The sequence below is a fragment of the Fistularia commersonii genome, chromosome 10 (assembly GCF_037954325.1).
Source record: "Fistularia commersonii isolate RoL2024-O1a breed Wild chromosome 10, RoL_Fcom_v1.0, whole genome shotgun sequence".
Taxonomy (NCBI): Eukaryota; Metazoa; Chordata; class Actinopteri; order Syngnathiformes; family Fistulariidae; genus Fistularia; species Fistularia commersonii.
Genome location: NC_141293.1, coordinates 14,288,536 through 14,308,474, shown reverse-complemented (window position 1 = coordinate 14,308,474; position 19,939 = coordinate 14,288,536). Strand labels below are relative to the sequence as shown.

The following is a 19,939-nucleotide window of genomic DNA, read 5'->3' as shown; positions in this document are numbered from 1 at the left end:
TGGTTCTTGGGCGGACACACGAACACACACACACACACGTCCCCCCTCTATCTTGACGTGATGACAATATGATGGACAGCTGTCAGGGGCTGAAGAACCGGAGAGGAAGATGTTGGAGGAGAAACTCAGACCTATCCATCGCCCGGTCACCTGATAACATGACCACCTGGTTTTATGTCTCCTGACATCTACAGATTTACCCAGAGGTGTAACAACCATGTAATGACTGCAGGTGTCAATCAGATGGCAGATCCTGGTGGTAAAGTTTTCATATTTAATGCTAACAAAAGACCCTCAGAGCCTTCACCTGGTTTCCTGCCAATGGTTTCATGAAGATGGACGTCGGGCGATTAAAGAATATAAAAATGAAACGGACTTCCCGATGGGGTCGGTCGCCCCGGCCTCTGATTGGTCCTCAGACGATGGCTGCTTTCACGAACTGGAAAACAAATGGCGGCGGTGAGTTGGGCCCTGAGCATCGGCCCCTTTTTCAGACCTGGTCCCCGCCGGGTTCCTGCGAGGCTCCGGACCCACCTGTGTGAAGGAGAAGCTGGCCACCTCGCAGTCACACGGCAACGACAGCAGGTTAGCTTGGAAACGATCTGTGGCAGGAGACAAATCCAGATGTTAGAGGAATCCAGGACGTCTGGAGAACATCTCCGCCTTTCTTCTCATTTACCTTTGAGGATGCGCAGCTTGGTGAGGCAGGCCATGAACTGGTCGTAGTCGATGCTGGTGGTGGAGCCGTACCCCACCCACAGCGCCCGGAAGCTCTCCTGGTCCAGGTTGAACCCTGGGCCATGGAAACGAAGAGGTCAGGAGTCAGGGGTCAGAGGTCGGCAAGCGGGGTAGGCTTTTCAGCGGCGAAGCTTCACCTTGGGCGGACAAGACCTTTTTCATCTGAGCCTGGTCGACGGAGGGCGGGTTCCTCCGGCCGTAGTTCTCCACGTAGGTCCTGCGGGTGGCGGCCACGTAGTGCTCCAACTTGAAGAACTCCAGCACGTCCAGGTCACCTGACATGTCCGTCTGAGAGCTAGTGAAGGAGCTTGAGGCTGAGAGGTTCATGCAGAAGGACACAAGGTTCCGCTGGGCAACCAGAAGATCATTTTGTGCTCGGCTACATCGGATTAGCATGCTGTACTCTCTGACTATCTCTCAGCTTTGAGAGCTTCTTCATATTTCCAAGGTTCCTAAGATACCTTCATCTCAGAAATGACTCCCATATTTACAGCTAACTGGAGCCCTTGGCAACGTCTGGGCTCCTCAAGACTCTTTGGACACATCCTGCCTCTAGTTCCTCAGCCACGCCCCCAGAGCAGAAGGCCTGATGTCCACCTGGAGCCACGGGGCCGATGAGCAGAAGCAGGATGGAGCGAGCAGCAAAGGATACGTCAGCCATAGTCAGGAGGAGGTGGGCAGTCTTCAGACTCAGGGCTAGATGGAGGGAACAGACATGAGGGTTGAGTAGCGTGGGGAACAGAGAGCTGGGACAGCGCCAACACCTTCAACCCACTTTTGCCGTGGACGGTGAAGCCTCCCGTGTTCAGCTTGACCAGCAGCTTCTCCGTGGTCAGCATCTGCGAGACATGAGCTCAGCTGCTCACTGCTGCACACACATGGACCTCCACACTGCAGGTGGTCACATGGTGAGGTCAGCTGACATCACCACGGACCAGGGCAGGGTTCCTGTGTGCGGAAGCGCTTTCAGATACCCTGGTCCGAGGGTCTCTTCGACGGGGTCTTCGCCTAAGCCATCCATCCATTCATCCATGCATTCCATGTTTATTCTGGATCCCCCCATTCGTCACTGGGTGAGAGGGAATCATTCACACGTCTGGACCCTTCAGGTTCTCCGATGACCTCCCATCTGTGTTCGGACCCCCCCAGAGACAGACTTTGTCAGACGGAGATGTTTACCTCAGACCTGTTTTCCTCCTGAGGAAGAGGAGAAGAAGGTCAGATCAGAGGTCATTCATTTTAGGTAAACCCGCCTGTTCTGGACTCACCGTCACACACCTGTCCTGAGGGAAGGCCTCGCAGCGCAGCTCGTCGGGCCAGGAGACGCCCATGCGGGTGATGAAGCTCTCGCACTTCCCCCTGACCCGCTCGCAGAAGGACCTGCAGGGCCGCCACACCTCACCCGCCACGCATCGCGGTGCGTACACCATGCACAGGAAGGGGAGGATGTCGGCCGAGCACACGGTCTGAGCGATGGAGTGCAGGAAGGTCATCCTCACCGCCGCCTCCTTCTGGCTGCGGTGGCCCAGCAGGTTGGGCATGATGGTCTGGTTGTAGGACAAGCCCTGGCATACTGGGATGTTGATGGGCTCGCAGAGGCCTCCGTCGCTGCCGACGCCGTACTGGAAGACAGCACAGCAGTGCCCTGACCTCAGGCGGGGTTCTGAGGAGCAACCGGAGATGGCGGCAAGGGACCTACGTGCTCGCAGGAGTCGGTGCTGAAGGCCTCGCAGCTCAGAGTCTCCGGCCACGGGACGCCGAACTTGCTCATCAGCGGCTGGCAGGTGGAGCGTGCCTGCTCGCACAGCGTCCTGCAGGGGGGGCGGGGCTTCCCCGACACACACTCGGGGACGAAGATGGAGCAGAGGAGCGACTTCATGTGGGGAGAGCAGTTGACCTTCATCAGTGGGGTGTAGGTGTTGATCACCTCCCCCGCGTCCTCCTGGGTCTTGTGTCCGAGTAAGTTGGGCATGGCGGTGTCGCTGTAGGGGAGGTCCCTGCAGAGCGGGACGGTGATGGGCTGACAGGACTCCACGGTCGGCGGCGGGCCCAGAACCTGGACGGGGGCGGAGAAGATTCTGAAATAGAGAAGGTTGTGAGTTGGAAGCCGGGTTCTGGTTGGGACCTACGTGCTCGCAGGAGTCGGTGCCAAAGGCCTCGCAGCGCAGGGCCGCCGGCCACTGAAAGCCAAACTTGTTCATTAGGGTCTCGCAGCCGGAGCGGGCCAGCTCGCACAGCGTCCTGCAGGGGGGACGCGGCTTCCCCGACACGCACTCCGGGACGTAGACGGAGCAGAGGAAGGGCTTCAGCTGGGGGGAGCACCCCACCTGCACCAGCATGGAGAAGCTGGACAGCCCCAAGTCGGCCTCCTGCTGGCTGCTGTGGCCCAGGATGTTTGGTAGGATGGTGTCAGAGTAGAGCTGGTCCTTGCAGAACGGCACGCTGACGGGCTGGCAGCTGGACGAGGAGCCGACGGGACCGACCGGACCCTGCGGCACACAGCACAACACTCACCGGCTACTTCCTCCGGCCAATCAGAGCAATTGTAGCAAATGGGATTCAGGAGAACCTCTCTGATTGGTTCCGGCATCAGCTTCCTCTGATTGGCCAAAAGGTGTCTGCTAAACCTGTTCTGACTAACAGTATTATCCTTCGGGATAGATAAAGTTGTTCTCTATTCATTCATTCATCCATTCGTCACCTGTGCTGACAGTAGGCGGGGCTTAACCTGAGCTGTCAATCACCCAGCCAGTCACCCTCTCATTTACACCTGCAGACAGTCTTCAATGGACCTGCTGATGGTTTCTGGAGAAGGACCTTCTTGCCCGTGACCCCTGACCTCTGTCCCTCCTGCTGCTCACAGCTGACACACACAGCAGTGTTTGGATTTTCGGAAGCATCGGAAGAACCGGGCCAGTAGCTCTGAGTATGAGAAAAGGCGGCGGCGGTGGTGTCGGCCTTTCGGGCCCGCTCACCTCCACACAGTTGGCCATCGGCAGGCTGTCACACAGCAGCCTGGAGGGCCAGGTCAGGCGCTTGGACTTGATGGTGGAGTCGCAGTCCGCCTTGACCTTCTGACACAGAGCTTTGCAGGGTTTGAGCCGGCTGTCGTCCTCCGCGCTGCACTCGGGCACCGCCATCCTGCACATGAGCACAGCCACGTGCGGGGAACACGCCGTCTCCACGATCTGAGCGATCTGCTGCAGGTTGTAGCCGGTGGCTCCGGTGGGATAGAGGGTGGAGGTGTAGCCCACGCCTTGACAAAAGCTGGACGTCACCGGCTTGCAGTTGGGCTTCTCGTCCCTGCGGCCCCACGCTTGCAGGGGCCCCAGCAGCAAACCCACTGCCATCAACAACAAGCCCCTCATGGCTGCCATACGTCTCCAAACTACCCCGACGGAAATACGGAGACCGGAGAGGCGGAGAGCCGGCCCGAGAATCCACGCTCGACGAATACGCTGCTGATTCTCGACCACCGCGAAGGTCTCGCTGCAGTCGAAGGGGAAGAAAACGCTCCTGGAACAGCAGCTTCGCTGTGAAATTCAACCCAGGGTATGGAGGGCGGTGAGGCCGTCCACATCTGCTACTGCTTATGGGTTTCTTTGTTTTCTTGAGAGCTGTTGCATAAAGGCTGGCAGAGGAAGACCTGCATGGAAAAACACAAAGATGAGATGATTCAGCTCAGAGCAAACAAAAGCAATTGCTGTTCGCTGTGTCTGTTTTTCTCAGGAGGTAGGCCGAAGTGATTATCCGGCGCAAGTTAGTTCCCCTCATGTAGAAGTAACAAAAAAAATCCAAACCAGCTTTGTTTGACACATCAGTTCACACAAACAGGAGAACTGGACTTCACACACAATATCATCGCAAAATATGAAATGTGGTTCAGTAATAAGTGAAGTGAAAAATTTTCGATTTCTGAAGTGGTCAGAGGAAGCTTAAGGAGATAAATAACATGTCTGTTATAAATTCAACTTCAAAAACTTTAATCATTCCCTGATTTACGATAAAAGAGTGTGACGGTGTGGTGAAATGAGATAGAATAGAAGGCTTTTTGTATATTATTGTACAACCATACAACGAAATTGAGGTGATAACAGAATCATCTGATCTAAAGCGTAGAACATGTGTTTATTCTATTCATCTGATCTATTTTCTACAAAATAAATCCAGTTTAAAGGAATAATATCAGAATGAATGTGTATGGACTGGACGGCAACCCGATTTGAATCCTATATTTCAAGGTAGAGCTCAGGTTGTCGTGGCCGAGTGGTTAAGGCGATGGACTAGAAATCCATTGGGGTCTCCCCGCGCAGGTTCGAATCCTGCCGACAACGCTAAACATTCTTTTTATCGACCACATTTCAAACAAACCCATACATATCTTTTCGACTCTAAACATATCAGAAATCATTTTCCTATATCTAGTTACACCGCCCAAAATCGTTTAAAAATTGTGCCGCTACCGGAAGAAACAAGCCGATAAGCAAACGCCAACTTCCGGTTAGAAATTTCACGACAAAATCTCAAGTAAGGCCTGTGTGACAGCATGGGAACGGAGCAGCAATTCGTTGTTGCTCCGATTCATGTAAAAGTCAAGAATTCGAGTGAAAAATTATATACAGTGGAAGTTGTGAGGGGTTTGATGACCGGCCGTTAGAGATGGGTTTTTATCTAGATCACATTTTAATCATGCCTTCAAAGATGTGAATTTACCTACGATCAACTTTTAACAAATATATATACGAATACACATATATACATTAAATATATATAAGCATAGGTTTCTTAAACTGTAAAGGATTCGAAGACGTTTAATTCACCTTAGGTTCTTTTATTTTGATGTCTTAGAAAGCTGTATTTCCGCCCTGCAGGCGTTCCCGTTACTAGGCAACGACGAGCGCGTGAAGCGTCAATGGCGGTCTGGTACCGTCCGAGACCGAGTTAGCCCGGAGGCTAGCTAGCGGACTCCTCCCGGACATGGACGATGACGACCTGGACGAACTTCTAGATGAGGTCGAGAGGACATTTTGCCGTAAAGCCGACGCGGCGGACTCGAACGACAAGACGACGAAGTGCGCCGGAGACGGTGACGGACGCAGGGAGCCGAGGTGAAGCTAGCGATGCTAATGATGCTAGCGATACCGATAAACCCTGATCTCCCATCCGGAGGCCGAGTGACGCACCTGAAGGAATAATAAATTAATCTCCGTCATCAAAACGACGCAGTTCGTGTTTATTTATATTCAGTTTTATAAATTGCATGTTCACTAAAAAAGCAGTAAAGTACTTTTGTGTTGTTAGAAGTTTTCTGGTGTTTCTCAATAACAATAATAATATCACCTGCCGGATTATTTTAACAATTTTATTATTTGATATAATTTCAATATTAATTGCAATTTAAATATAAATATCAATATTAGTGGGTTTTAAGAGTTAAAAAAATTTAGAAAATAACAGTTTTCCCTGACAACTGCTCCATTTAGTGCCTCAAATTCCCATCCAGCGCTGAGCAGCCTGGCTGAGGACATCGACGCTCTTTTGGAGGAACTACAGGAGGAAGACGACCCCCCTCATCCTCAGGTACACGGTGAAGGAATAAATCCTTAAAAGCCAGAAAGTTTTTGCTCAAATATTCTTGTTCTCATTCCGAGTTCTGCTCTGCCTTTCAGGCCGCAGAATCCCCCCGGCGGGCCCTGGAGCGGCGGCCCCTCGAAGCCACGGGCAGGAGGTGGGTTGGGTTTCCACATCATCTCAGATAAATAGCAGATTTTAAAGAAAGGGATTATTTGTGATGTCTGTCAAAGTTCTCCCCGTCTAGCTGACCATCATTCTCAGGTCTGTTTTTACTCACCGGGAGCTAAAATCCATCAATCAATCACAGTTCAGTGACGTTCTTAAATTTCAGATGGAGATGTTAGTTTGTTTGTTTGTTTCTTGGAAATGTGCTCACACATTCAGAGGTGTGGTGAGCGGATTAAAGTTTGCTACCTGTTGTGCTTCCAGGTGCTGTCCTGTTTTCCTCGGCGGCAGCGCCATCACTAACGGCGTCGGAACAGCTTCCTCAAAGAGGTGTGAACACATACGCCTGTCACCAGCACGTTCTCTGGTTCCTCCGCAGGAGTACAACTGATATGTTGCTATGACAACAAACTTTCAGGCGCTCTCCCAGGGCTAAGTATGAGCGTCCGTCTGTGTGTTTGTAGGTCGTGTGACCAGCTGAGGTGCATGTCCTGCGACTTCCAGGTGTTGATGTTCGACGACTATGAGTGGGACCCGACCTGTGACTACCTGTTCCTCCGGTGAGGATCCTTCCCTCCAGGAGGGAAACCATAAGCGCCTCCTCCCGTTCTCCTGGTTGACAGAAGACCCTTGTTCTCCGCTCCTCTGCAGGAACAACATGCCGGACCGGCAGAAGCTGCGGGCCAAGCTGCGTAGGAGGCATGGCATCCGGGCCTACGCCTGCCAGTGCAGCTGGTACTCGGCGACAGACGCTACCGACCTCAGAGATGCGCCTCGGCTCAGATGGGTGTGCGGAAAGCACCGGAACTGACCGGGTCACGAGACCGCAGCGGCACGCCAGACCCCTCCTGAAGTGTTCAGACACGAGGTCCTGCACTCTTGCTCCTCAGGACCTCTGAGACATTCCTCTCCTCGTCGGACTCCCATGAACAGAGTTTCTTTCCGTTTTGTCGGATTTTAAAAAATGACTGGGTCATTTAGAACTTTTCATGTTAAATTCAAATGTCTGTCTTCCCTAAGGTTTGTTTTTATCTCTTTGTCAGTGTAGGCCCTTGCTCTACAGAGTCACTTCTCCCGAATAAGACATCATTTATTAAACACTTAAGAAATCAGCGTTTCTACCATGAAACTCAAGAAACTTAAATCTAGCTGCTTGCAGTTCGCCGCCGATCCGACAGGGGGCAGCAACTGTACGCAGCATGACACCCACACGCTGGCGGCAGATTTACTCACGGAAAAAGGCGGCTTACGTCCAGAAAAGAGTCCCATCTCCAGGAGAGGACAACAGCAATGGATGAGTTTGACGAGGATCTGGACGACTGGTTCATCGAGTCTCTGAAGACGTAAGAACTTCCTCTTGGAAAGTAAAGGGCTTCATGCAAGCTGGGCTAACAGCCGGGCTAACACAGGCAACACGACTCCGAACTCCGTTCACATTTATTACATATTAATGAGAACCCACACTAGAAGCGGCGAGCTCAGCATATTAATAATCTCAACAGACAAACTATTTCATTATGTTTAGCTGGGTTTGAAGTCGGCTTCGTTTTTAGCGAACCCAACGGTTCAGATTTAGCTAAAAGCAAAGTTTTGAACTACTTGATCCGCTGATGTGTCTGAACACAGCCGTGCGGCTATGAAGGTCTTTTTCACGAACATGAGAAGATGGACCGCGTCCTGAGTCTCAGCTCGGAGCCGAAGGGAGAAGAAGACAAAACTAAAGCGACTAGTCAAACATGGATCATTCATAACCCGCCAGATGATTACATTTAATGCGGAGATTCAAAATAATCGGATATTGTAATGATGGTTTTCTTCATCTCGTAAACAAAGTGACAAACGGCCACTAGGGGGCGCTCTCACTCACCCAAATTGACTGCCGGTTCATTTCTTGCGTGGATGGAAGGAAGGATGCACAAGTGTCGACCAAAACCATTTAGTTCTCAATGTTCTGGTTGTTTGTGACCTTCTGTGTGGGGAGAACCCGTGAAGTGAAGACTCTGTTGTGCAGGTACAAAGACCTCCACGTGTTCCAGCTGGACTTCCCCACGCGGGTCCTTGAGTGGACGTCCTCCCGCAGTGAGTCCTTTTTCGTCTTCGCGGCGACCATGAGATTTACCCTCGTGAAAGTCCAACCCAATGCCGGTCAGGTGACATTCTGAATCTTCAAGCTGTGTGTGTGTGTCCACAGCTGTGTGTGTCGCCTCCGAGTGGCCCGAAAAGAAGGAGCTCTTGGAGCTCCGTTTGCCCCCGAGGCTACTGGCTGGCGAGAACAAGGTGAGGAGGAAGAGTAGGAAGACTCTGGACTCTTTTTGTTCATCACCTAAGTGACCTGCGACTCGATGCGTTCAGGGTTTGTGTGCAGAACGGGATTTCCGAGTGCTCCACGGCGGCTTCACGGACGGCCCGGTCTGCGGCCTCCTCCATGTTCCGGGAACCAGGTGAGCGGAAAGCGGAGAACCTCAGGTTCGGTCGCAGATCTTCACCCTCTGTTCTCTGGATGTTGCCCGGAGGTTCCTCATCCTCTGCTCCTCCTGAAGGAGCGTGGTCACCAGTGACGGCCGGAGCTCCAACCTGCAGGTGTGGGACCTGGGCGGGGACGACACCGGTGAGTTCAGGGAAGTCTCCGCGCTCATACGTCCGGATGCCCCGATGTCTGATGTTGTCCTGTGTGTGTGCAGATGTGGTGAAGAGGACGGGCATGTTGGCGGGGCGGGGGGGCGAGGCGAGCGGAGGCACCAGGATGGCGGCCCCGCCATCTTCTCCGCCTGCGGTTCTCCACGGAGGCCGGCTGGGGGACGTGAGTGTGACGGAGCTGGCGTCCGGGAGGAGGAGCTTCCAGCTCGGTGAGGTTGCCGCCGCTCCCTGATTGGCTGACGGAGTGGATGTTCTTCTCCTTCACCTCCCATCTTGATCTTCTCCCTCAGGCTCAGCTTCCTCTGAGGCCCTCAGCTCCTTACACTGCCTGAGCCGCCATGTTTTCCTTGCTGCTTGCTGGAATGGGAGCATCTACATGGCCGACAGCCGGGTATCCGCTACCCCGGAGCTCTCGGCCCCTCCGCCGTCACCGGGGGAAACCGTCTGGCGGACGGACGTGGCGGTGGCGGCGGAGGACACCTCCACCTGCAAGGTGTTGCGCGTGTCTTCGTCAGGGGAGGCGGCGGTCTCTGACCTGAGGAGCCCGACCGCTGTGGCGAGTCGGGCGCAGCTGGACGTCAGCACACCACCCCGTAATATGGAGGACATCCGGGTGAGCTGGGCGCCGCCGCTGGACGCCATGGTGTCTGTGTCAGGTCAGCCAATATGCCGCCGTCTCAGTTCAACATGGCTGCACCGCCACTGATGAACCCGGCGTACTAAAAGTGACGTTTTCCCCGTCAGGCTTCTCCGGAGACGTCCACATCTATGACTCGTCCGCTTGGGGGGCGGAGCCTCGCCGCGCCCACCCGCTGTTCCGGCACCGCGGCCATGCAGCCTCCGCACCCTCCGGCGTGGCGGTGACGGCCCACATTTGGCACCCGGAGCGGCCGCGCACATTGCTGTCGGCGGCCTCCGACGGCTCCGTCCACGTCTGGGAGTGGGTCGACCAATCGGGCGCTGATGCCTGGGAACGGGAGCCGGCCACGCTCTGACAAGCCGGACACCGAGACAGTTTCCAACCTTTGTGGTGTACGGAAAGAAAAACAAAACATGTCGCACTGTAGAAAGTTTGAGAGAAGTCCATGAAGAACTGACAGCAAAAACTCAAAGGTCGGAGGCGAGCGACTTGTTTGTTCCTCAGACAGACAGAGCGTCTCAAACACCACAGAAGAGACGATTAGCCTGCGCTAATTATCTGCCGCTCAAAGGGGAGGAAGAGGGGGCTGCTTTCTTCTCATGTTTTCTCACTCTGATGTTCTCCTCCGCCGCTGACATCACACGAAGAACGGACGCCTCTGTTCTGTTCCCTGGCGCAGCTACGAGGGGAAACAGGAAGCAGGAACAAATACATCCTTTCAAGGTGGACTTTTCAGAAAATTTGAGATTTTTAGCATCTATTTAATAGGTATAGAGGCAATAATCAGCTGAAATAGAAGTAAAATGACCTGAAAACTTAAAGAAACCACTGTTGTGTCAAAGTGAGTTTTAAAAAAGTATAATTTGTGGAAAGAAATCTTGAACAAAACACTCCTTGAGTGGTTTCCACTAGAGGGCGCTGCGGTTCAGATCAACCTTCTGCTTTGAGTCTCAAATGGCTTCATTTTGTTGCAGAAGACTGAAGATGCTGGACGGGCTTGTCCTTAAGACACACGCACACGCACACACACACACACACACACAGGACCGTTAATGGAATAAAATCTGCAGAATCTTCAGATCAATTTTTCTTTTATTCAAACTTCTGAAATTCTTTCCCAGCCTCACTGATCAGACTTTTAAAATGCCACCATCATGCAGAGGTTGTGGGACTTTTTTTCCCCCCCTTTTTCTTTTATCTTTGAAGGAACTTTCGATTCCTCAGGTGGAGATTCTCTCGTGGAAAACAGGAATAAGCGAAAGTCCAAATTTCCGAGAGACGAGACTAAAATCCCGTGGGAGGAAGAGGGTTCCTGAAGTTCGGCGGAAAACTACCATTAAAAAAAAAAATCAGCAAAGGAAAATAAATAGGCATTATTGAACTTAATGATTTAACAAGTGCTTCCTGCTTGGCCTCGTCGGCGCTCTTGTCACGTTTTTAACTTTCACAAAGAAAAACCAAGCTGGAGTAGAAAGCGCGGAGGTCCTCCGGGGCTCAGCGGCAGGAAGCGTGTCTTTAAATACGAGAGTTGTCGAAAGCCGGACTTCCATTAGATAAAGTTGTAAGCAGATTAATGTCAGCCCTTTGATAACGATTAGAAGAGGGAAAAGAAAAACACCTTTAAAGAAAAGCAAAGCAAATCTACTGGGCTTTTAAAGAGATGACGCATTCAGGGCCCGGCAGAAACCGTGTGCTGCGATACCCCGGCGTCTTCATTCTCAGGTTTCACAAGTGGATTTTTTTTGCATACAAATATTAAAATCTCAGGAGGAAGAAGAAGAAACTCGGCTTCTCTGACTCTGTCCCCCCCGTGTTAACTTCAGGAGCCTTTAAACGCAGGAAACCTTAGACTCGGATCTTGGGCACCAGTTTTTACGGTAATTTTTTTGTAGTTTAAAAAGGTGACATGATTTTCAGGTCATTTCAGTCTGAAGCATCAGGAGGAAACACGGGCCAGGGATGGAAACGCCTAGAAAACCAAAGAAATACTGAAAATACTTCCCTTTTTTATCTATTAATGTCATTATTACTGAAGAACTGGCCCAAAAAAATAAAAGAATCCCAAACAACTACAGATTACAAAAGAGACTTTAAAACTAAAATAAAACAAACAAACCAATCAAGAAGTAGAAGAAGCACCTCAGGATTTGGTTTACTGATGAAATCTCAGGTCACAGGCCCAGACGCCTGGAACCCAAAAACCAGGGGCCCTGGAACCAGGAGCCCAGACCCAAAACACCACATTTCTTGTGTTTAAAACCAAGAGAACCACCAGGTTCTGCCTCTGAAATGGAACACGGGGGGGTTAAAGGTTGATGTGTGCACGTACATGCACCGGGATAGTGTGCATTCGGGTCCAAATCCCTAGAAGAAACCGATACAGGAAAAACAAAGCTCCCTTTCTACTTCCTGTTCAGCTGCTACAAAGTAAGGCTCTGCGTGGAGACAGGTTTAATGCTGCGGTGACTTCCTGTTTCCAGTCAAGAGGTCTTCACAGACCTTCGCCCACCCGGAGGTCTGCTTTGGTAGGAAACTGTGCTTTGACCTCGGCACTGATGGAGAACGAGACTCATTTACATCCGGGCTGTAAATATAGATTCTGTCACAGTCTTTGGGCGTTTTGGAGGTCTGGCTTTTCTTGGGTCGGACTCTTCCTCCCTCGGCGAAGATCATGGTCCAGGCTTGGAGGTGTGAACTTCAGGTTGTAAACAAGACCCGGTCTCTGTCTGACCGGGTCGGGGCGCAGTGTCCCCTGGTGGTCGGAGGCCAGAACCGATCGGGGCCACTTCCTGTCTCCGAGGTCACATGACCTACAGGGAGGAAGGAAGAGCGGCCAGGTTGGCTGGCTTGTGAGGTCACAGGAGGGGCAGGAGGTCCTCAAATGACAGGTCGTTGACCTTCGACCCTGCAGAAGAGACAGGAAGAGCTGCTGCACGGCCTTCCTGCTGAGGCAGGGTCATGTGGCCCGTGGAGAAGCTCCAGGTTCCAGGGCAGGATGGAGAAAAAACCAGAGCAGAGACAGTTGTGAAGACTTCAGGTCGGGAGGAGGTTCTACCTTCAGAGCGCCGTCCAAAAGCCCTTTTTATTCTACCCTGAGACGCAGCAGCTCTGATAGACCTGGAGGTCTGGAAACCTGGAGGACCTCCAGGAAGGACCTCCAGCTACGGGGAAGAAGTTACTGAAATATTGGAGGAATTAAAGGGGTTCTTCTCAGGCGACCAATCAGCTTCAACAGCGACCGAAGCGGAGTTACCATGGAAACCAGTTTTCACCTGGCTCCAGGCTGACGTTCTCAGCTATGTGTGTCTGGCCAGGGCTGTGGTTCTCAGGGCTTGTGAGGGGTTCTAAGGGGTTCTAAGGGGTTCTAAGGGGTTCTAAGGGGTTCTAAGGGGTTAGTGAGGAGCCCGACTGGCCTGAGCAGCTGAAGGCACTTAGTGATTGAGGACGGCAGCAGCGTTGATTGCGCTCAGCAGAAGGTGAAGCTGGAAGGTGGAGATGTTAGTGCCAGATAGTTCCCTGCAGATGGATGCGGGTTCCGGTCCGCCGGAGGAGGAAGATGCCGGGCTCCGTAGTGGAAGGTCAGTCTGTGGGTCCTCGCCACCAGCGCCAAAAGGGGGCGGGGCTCAGTCGCTGCTGTCGTCATCGTCGTCGTCGTCGTCGTCCGACAGGTTCCCTCCGAAGGGCCCGCGGCCGATGGAGTCCGATCGAGGCGCCAGGTTGGCCGTCAGCTGAAGGAAGCAGAACTCGCAGACGCGGACGGGCTTGGACGACTGGCTGGGCAGGAGGTACTTCTTCTCCGAGCACGGCCCGCACACCACGAAGCCGCACTTCCTGCAGTGGTGGCGGCGGCTCACCGGCGTGAACTTGACCTTCTGGCAGCGCATGCAGACGGCGGCCTCCGAGTCGGGCACCCAGACGGCGGCGTGCTCGCCGCTGGGCGCCTTGCCGCTCTTCTGCAGCAGGTCGCCCACGCACTTGCTGATGTGGCTCATCCACTCTGACTTCTCGTTGGCCGTGGCGGCGTAGACGGCAAAGGACTTGGTGGGTGTCTTGATGAGCCAGCCGTTGCGCAGATCGCCCTCATCGGCCACCGTGTCGATGGTGACGCTCTCCAGCGGGATGATGTGCTGCTTGTTGTACTTCTTCTTTTGGATGACGATGTTCCCGTACACCAGGATGTCGTTGAACAGGAAGAACTGCCGGGCCTTGGGCTTTTTGCGGCACAGCTTGGTCAAGATGCCCTCGCCAATCAGCACGCGGCCCGGGATGGCGAGCGGCTGCCCCGCCGCGCCGAAGCAGCCCTCCACCACAGCGATGCGCTTGGAGTTGGCCTCGCTGTTGGCCAGCCGGTCCACCATTTTAGCCAGGCCTGGAACAGACGGCGGTGGAGACAAAACTCATTACACCATCGAACAAGCTCGACCGAGGTAACGGGACACATTCGATTAATCGGTTCCGGATTAACGGGGTGGTCTTCTGTGCAAAAACCGGGGATCGGATAAACGCCTCATCAATTCATTCATCGAAATGCTGGACCTCTGCTGAACCACTGGGCAGGAGGCTGGAACCAAGGGTTCTGTGCAGGAGATGACGGAGAACCTGCTCTAAATGGACTCCAACCCCAGGTAAACAAACCCAAAGTCCCTCCAGTTGCGTTGACCTTCAGGACAGAAACCCGGTGTTTGAACCAGCAAACGAAACAAAGCTAAGGAATGAACCCACATCATCATCTACAAACTGGCTGTATTGATCCTGGGGCCTGTGATCGACACCGGATTAGATGGGACTCCTCCGCCTGCCTGATGGACCCTCAGCGTTGATTGACAGGTCTGAGCTCCGCCTCCAGATGCACCGTGAGATGGCGGGCTGGACTGGCGACACGAACCGGCCGTGTGATTTCCTGTCGAGTCAGCGTTTCGAGTTCCTGAGCGGCCGTGCAGGAACATGCTCTCAGGATTTTTATCACTCAGATTCATGGGATCAGGGGAAAAATGTCCACCGCACCGCTTTGTGTCGGGCCGCTCAGAACATCTGGTTCTGGATCAGAGAAACCGAAACCGGCAGCGCGGCTCAACGAAAAAACAGCAGTTGCGTCCAGATCACATGACACCCATGTGACGGCGGTGTGAAACAGGTCACCCGCGCACCCCCATCTTGGCTGCGGTTTAGACGCCACACAAGGGTCTCCACAAATCAGGTGCAGCCGAGATTTGACGTGCTAATGTTTTTTATTTCCTATCGTCTGTGTCTGTTCTGGGGGAGGGGAGGAGGGGTCACATGATGTGCTGGACAGGAAATCCCACATGGGAATGCCATAGGTTGCGCACGTGTGCACACACACACACACACACGTTTTATATTAGTCGAATCATGGAGCTTTTGGTGCCTGGCGACGGTGAACTCCAAGAAAACAAGAGAATGGTACGATCCGTGCGAGAGCCGGCGCTCGAGAGCATCGGAACGCATTCCAGAAATCAGAACCCGGCATCCTCAAACTGACGCACGCCAATCCATTACCACAGCCTCAGAATAACTTTTTCACTCCAGACACACACACTTTCAAAATGTATTCTTACTACCGTGTAACCGTTACCATGGTTACTGTACCGGCAATAGCCAGCAAATTCAGCGGTGCGTCAGGATCAGAGCGCATGGAGGCTGGGGGTTAATCTGGCGAGGCGCAAAGCGGCCTGATCGGCGACCCAGAGGAAACGGCGTGCCGCCCCGACCCGGACGCTCGGCAGCACCGGGATGAACACTGACAGTCTCGGCACACAGATTTGATGACACGGTGGGCTCGAGGCTGGATCCGGGAGAAAGATCATCTTCCAGGACTTATTATTCCTTCGGCCGGGATGAGACTAATTACTCGGATTAACTTGTCAGACCTACCAAAATAACAGCCAGGATTAGGAGACTGACTGTGTCGTCGGAGAAAACCCTGTCATTCATGCGATCACGGGTCACGGGATTACCGTGCAATTCTGGTCCTTAACTGTGTTGATCAATTTTGCCTCGGCTCTCTGGCTAATTTTTAACCCAGCTCTCGTCTATATTCCCGTTAATCATTCTCTATGTCTTAAAGTCACACCTGCAGTTTCCATGTGCGGCCTGTGACCGGACGGAACTCAGCAAGCGGCATTTACTTCTCTGCCGAGATCCGCTCGCGGCGAGGAAGGCTACGGTGACTGGCATCTCAACACGCCTGCTTTTCCTGGAAGCCGAGGCAACAGATACCTCTTGAGGACACAGAGCTGGACGCAACTAACCTGTTTGAGGAGGTTCCAAGTACAGATGCTAAAACCAACAAGGATATCAGGCTATAGCAACTGAACTAGAACAAACTGATGGTCTTAAGACACTGAGTCCAGGTCTGGACCTGGTTCTTCTGAGGACTTCGTATTGTAGAGACCTGGTTTTGGATTAATCCGCGGGTCTTGACTTGTCATAAAGCTGCAGCCTAAAATCTTTTCGCTTTACTTCCTGCACTGCTGCTGCAAGTTCTAGCAGGCGCCTTGTGCTTCAGTGGACACACTCACACACACATGCTGGATAACTCTGGGCTGGGCCATTTTGCGTCCAGAGTGACACCAAAGAACTACAACATGGAGTTGTTGTTTCATCAGCGCGCACACACACACACACACGCACGCACGCACGCACGCACGCACGCACACACGCACACACGCACACACACACACACACACACACACACACACACACACACACACACACACACACACACACACACACACACACACACACACACACACACACACACACACACACTATGCCTCACAGCATGGACTACAACTCCTAGCCTCTGGGTCCAATGGCGGCTCAAAAACATTTACCTTTCATGAATATTGCTTTCACTGTTTTCATTAAAACACACACACGTCTGTTATTTATAATATAATGCAGATATAATTTTAAAACTAATTTCTGCCTCTTTTTTTATTTTAACTTTTATATTTTTCGCCTATTTCTCTCTTTTCTGAGAATATTTTCAGACGGAAACACTAGGAATATTTTGGGGTTTAATCTGGCGGGGGGGGGGGGGGGGGGGGGGGGGCCTCAGCTTCAATGAAATGACTGATTGGCGTGGTGAGCCTTTCAGCTGTCTGTGTTCCAGAAGATATTCTCCCATCCGCCGGGCCGTGGGATGACGAGCCCAGTCAGGTCTGATCGCAGCGACTTCCTGATGAGTCACACAGGAAGTGACCTCCTAATCTGCACCCGTTTATAGCGGTGGGATTAGAGGCAGGGTGTTGGTTAACAACAGGTTATACAAGTGGCTCCAAGAGCGAGGATGCATTACCTGAGCTCCGCCCACTTCAGCTCCAGGAGAACCAGTTCCACCGCCGACGGCACCACGCTGACCCGCTCGCCAGCTGATATATTTGTCGACCTGAAGGGTGGGAGGGGACAGGGGTCAGCCCGGTTTCCTGCTCAGACAAGCACCAAACACAAACTCATAAACTTCTCTCGCGTGCTTTTTATCACACTCGTGGAATATTTGAATAATTCCTACGGACGTTTGAGGTGAAGCTCTGCTATCACCTCGTGGAAGCGAAGGAGCATCTCGGAGCGTCGCTGGAACCCTCACGCTCGATCAGGGAACGCCAAATGTCCATAAGAAATCACCGACTGACAGATGCTTCGAAAAACGAACCTCCAACCAGAGAGCGCGTGCATGTGGTCTCAGGATGTAAATCACTTCAGTAGAAAGTGTGTGAGTCAACGCTAACTGGCATTAACACACTCTCTTCCACTCATCATTGCTGTCATCGGCCTCAGTCTATTGATGTCAGCGCACACACACAAACACACCCACACTCTCCCTTCAGCTGTGTGTGTGTGTGTGTGTGTGTGTGTGTGTGTGTGTGTGTGTGTGTGTGTGTGATGAACAGCTTTGTTCTCAGACCTGATCACTGATTATTGATTAGGTCTTGTTTGGACAACGAGGTGATCTTTGTGGACTCCATTCCACTGTCCAGGTTCAAACTCTTGTCACTGCTGAGCAAAAAGTTAGCTGTTGGCATGGCAACAGTGAACAATCAAGTCCCGGTTTCAATGAAAACCCCATTGTTCTGTGGCCACACAAGGACGCTGAACATGGAGAAGCATCGGTAACCGTGAAGAACAAAGAGGAACATGGGGAGAACAATATGGAGGACGCAATAGCGTGATAATCCAGGTATCATCTTCAAGCCGGATTGGGATTATGACGGTCATAGAGACGAGGCCGGTGAGACGTGACCCTCAGCACTCTGGCTGGAACGCCTCCACAGACACTGTCCTTCGTCTCCAGAGCTCCCCCGCATCTCCTTCACTCAGGACGCTCCCCGGTTGGTTCTGCTCTTGAGCACACCTTCATGAGCCGCTCCTCCGGCCTGAGACGTGACTTCTATGTCATCCCAAAGGCCTGCACGTTTCCACGACAACCCCGACTCTCTGTAAATGGACGTCTTTGTGACACTAAAGCAGGTTTCCAGCATGTGGTTACCATGGATACCACCCCGTAGGCTCCTGGAGGCTAGATTTCAGTGACACTTGAGTCACAGATATATGAACTGAATGCTTTTCCCCATGAGTACTTGTACCTAACTAGTACTTGCGGTTACTTTAGTCGAAATTCGCTCTCTGCTCCTTGGTGATGGTTCTGGTTTCCTCTAGCAGATAGACCGTCAGTCCGCTCTGAGGAGACAACCCCCGTTCCCTCGGGTTCCTCTGTCAAAACGAACCAGCGCTCAAAAGACGGACGGCACCCAAACGTAGCGTCAGCCACCCGGATCTGGGCTAATCCTTGGCTGCAGGACTGGGACGCGTTCTGGGCGGACAGCTCCGAGATCAGAATTCCTGAGCCACCCTGAGACGTGTGTGCGTGTGTGTGCTTGCGTGTGCATGTGTGTATGTGCATATGTGTGTGAGTGTGTGGGGTCCCTAACAGGATTACTGCTCCTGAAACCAGTCCTTTCACATCAATGAGGCCAAACACAAGCACACTTCCCCTTTCCCTTCCCAGAGTTTCAGCTTCTCTCTGGATTCTCTACTAAACGCACGAGATCTTTGGCACCGTGTTGTCAGTTTTCTTCAATTCCTTCTTTTTTAGAGCGGATAGAAATCTTTTAAATTTTTCTCATAGAACTCCTTCAAGGCCAATACAGTTGAATATCAATGCACATTATTTATCCACAAATATCCAATGAGGTCTGGGTCTGAATAAACGGAAACAAGCAGGTGCAAGAAAAGAATTAAAAATCATTGCTTGGGCTGCTTCCAAAATCACGCAAATATACATGTACAAGTAAATATGTGTGTATTTGTACACACATGTGTGTACAAGTATCAAGGCAGACGTAAAGTTAAGAGTGACAAGTGTTGAATGTTTCATTACTTATGCGCAAATGAACTTTCTTACACAAACTTTCAGTCCATTAGTTTTCAGCTTACCCGGCTTTTTCGTTAACTAACTACCTAAAGAGAGATTTAACTTTTACTTTGTTTTTTATTTAAAGACTATAATTAACTTCCAGCCCAACTCTGTCAGTATTGACACCGCTGCTGTTAGCCTGCTAGCTCCCAAATTTAGCTTCGGCGTTTGTTTGTGACCTCCGCCGAAGATTAAACCCTCCTCTCCCCGGGCTTCGGACAACCGGACCTCCGGTGGGTCGGTCCGTGACTTTATCGGGGTAAAAGTGGACTTTTTACGGTCCAAAGTCGGGCTGCTCCTGCCGGTCGGCGGCGGGAATGAGCCGAGCCACGGCGGGCAGAGGCTAACTGAAGTTAAGCTAGCAAAGTACGGTAACTTTTGAATCGGCTCGACCGACGCTGCTCACCCGAAGGCCCCCGTCGCTTCCCGGTGACTCGGCGGCGGCTGGAAGCGGCTCTGGGATCCCGGTGGGGCGAACGAAGCGGCGGCTCCCCCTCGGAAAAGTGTCCGCTAACGGCGAGAGCAGCTGGAAAGTCCGCCGCCGCTGCCCGACCGCTAAGACAACAACATGGCAGCGCAGCCGCGCCGCCTTCAGGGAACACCGGATGGTCGGACACCAGTTATTTTCAGTCCGCAAAAGTTATTTCTGTAAAAATTGCGCAAGAAAACCTAGGATAACTGTGTTTGTAGTCATCGATTAATTGTAACTTGTTTGCTTTTGGGAGTAAAAAAAAGAAACAGAGCAAAGG

At 52.2% G+C, this 19,939-nt stretch overlaps 4 protein-coding genes and 1 non-coding gene across 6 annotated transcripts; 3 read left to right on the top strand and 2 right to left on the bottom strand.

Annotated features, from left to right (window-relative positions):
* Nucleotides 1–46: 46 nt before the first annotated feature.
* LOC147230483 (uncharacterized) lies at nucleotides 47–8,403 on the bottom strand. Its single transcript, XM_086153891.1, has 12 exons — nucleotides 8,345–8,403; nucleotides 3,714–4,384; nucleotides 2,868–3,227; nucleotides 2,438–2,794; nucleotides 2,007–2,360; nucleotides 1,918–1,935; nucleotides 1,514–1,577; nucleotides 1,391–1,434; nucleotides 876–1,026; nucleotides 680–793; nucleotides 535–602; nucleotides 47–439 (listed from the first exon to the last, which is right to left on the bottom strand). Exons 2-12 carry the CDS (start codon nucleotides 4,113–4,115, stop codon nucleotides 416–418), a joined length of 1,956 nt encoding a protein of 651 aa, XP_086010017.1. The 5' UTR covers nucleotides 4,116–4,384; nucleotides 8,345–8,403; the 3' UTR covers nucleotides 47–415.
* Nucleotides 4,991–5,072, top strand: trnas-aga (transfer RNA serine (anticodon AGA)). Its single transcript has one exon. It is a non-coding gene; the product is annotated as a tRNA-Ser (tRNA).
* Nucleotides 5,610–7,579, top strand: cfap418 (cilia and flagella associated protein 418). Its single transcript, XM_086153895.1, has 6 exons — nucleotides 5,610–5,846; nucleotides 6,222–6,318; nucleotides 6,408–6,466; nucleotides 6,742–6,807; nucleotides 6,942–7,037; nucleotides 7,129–7,579. Exons 1-6 carry the CDS (start codon nucleotides 5,716–5,718, stop codon nucleotides 7,286–7,288), a joined length of 609 nt encoding a protein of 202 aa, XP_086010021.1. The 5' UTR covers nucleotides 5,610–5,715; the 3' UTR covers nucleotides 7,289–7,579.
* Nucleotides 7,646–12,660, top strand: wdr73 (WD repeat domain 73). 2 transcript variants are annotated; one of them, XM_086153893.1, is made up of 8 exons: nucleotides 7,646–7,820; nucleotides 8,489–8,556; nucleotides 8,669–8,754; nucleotides 8,830–8,918; nucleotides 9,018–9,085; nucleotides 9,159–9,323; nucleotides 9,405–9,770; nucleotides 9,859–12,660. In XM_086153893.1, exons 1-8 carry the CDS (start codon nucleotides 7,768–7,770, stop codon nucleotides 10,107–10,109), a joined length of 1,146 nt encoding a protein of 381 aa, XP_086010019.1. In that variant the 5' UTR covers nucleotides 7,646–7,767; the 3' UTR covers nucleotides 10,110–12,660. The 2 variants fall into 2 exon arrangements, with proteins under 2 accessions (XP_086010019.1, XP_086010018.1); XM_086153892.1 differs by lacking the exon at nucleotides 7,646–7,820 and having other exon boundaries at nucleotides 7,868–8,556.
* plekhf2 (pleckstrin homology and FYVE domain containing 2) lies at nucleotides 10,829–19,777 on the bottom strand. Its single transcript, XM_086153894.1, has 3 exons — nucleotides 19,597–19,777; nucleotides 17,076–17,165; nucleotides 10,829–14,123 (listed from the first exon to the last, which is right to left on the bottom strand). Exon 3 carries the CDS (start codon nucleotides 14,110–14,112, stop codon nucleotides 13,378–13,380), a length of 735 nt encoding a protein of 244 aa, XP_086010020.1. The 5' UTR covers nucleotides 14,113–14,123; nucleotides 17,076–17,165; nucleotides 19,597–19,777; the 3' UTR covers nucleotides 10,829–13,377.
* Between the last annotated feature and the right edge of the window lie 162 nt (nucleotides 19,778–19,939).

Coding starts and splice junctions, on each gene's coding strand:
- LOC147230483 (XM_086153891.1), bottom strand. CDS start 4,115: ATGGCAGCCATGAGGGGCTTGTTGTTGATGGCAGTGGGTTTGCTGCTG. Junction 1,027..1,390: donor TCCTCCTGACTATGGCTGAC/GTATCCTTTGCT, acceptor ACTAGCTCTCAG/ACGGACATGTCAGGTGACCT. Junction 440..534: donor CCAGCTTCTCCTTCACACAG/GTGGGTCCGGAG, acceptor TTTGTTTTCCAG/TTCGTGAAAGCAGCCATCGT.
- cfap418 (XM_086153895.1), top strand. CDS start 5,716: ATGGACGATGACGACCTGGACGAACTTCTAGATGAGGTCGAGAGGACA. Junction 5,847..6,221: donor GACGGACGCAGGGAGCCGAG/GTGAAGCTAGCG, acceptor TGCTCCATTTAG/TGCCTCAAATTCCCATCCAG. Junction 6,808..6,941: donor GGAACAGCTTCCTCAAAGAG/GTGTGAACACAT, acceptor GTGTGTTTGTAG/GTCGTGTGACCAGCTGAGGT.
- wdr73 (XM_086153892.1), top strand. CDS start 8,424: ATGTTCTGGTTGTTTGTGACCTTCTGTGTGGGGAGAACCCGTGAAGTG. Junction 8,919..9,017: donor CTCCATGTTCCGGGAACCAG/GTGAGCGGAAAG, acceptor CTCCTCCTGAAG/GAGCGTGGTCACCAGTGACG. Junction 9,086..9,158: donor CCTGGGCGGGGACGACACCG/GTGAGTTCAGGG, acceptor GTGTGTGTGCAG/ATGTGGTGAAGAGGACGGGC.
- plekhf2 (XM_086153894.1), bottom strand. CDS start 14,112: ATGGTGGACCGGCTGGCCAACAGCGAGGCCAACTCCAAGCGCATCGCT.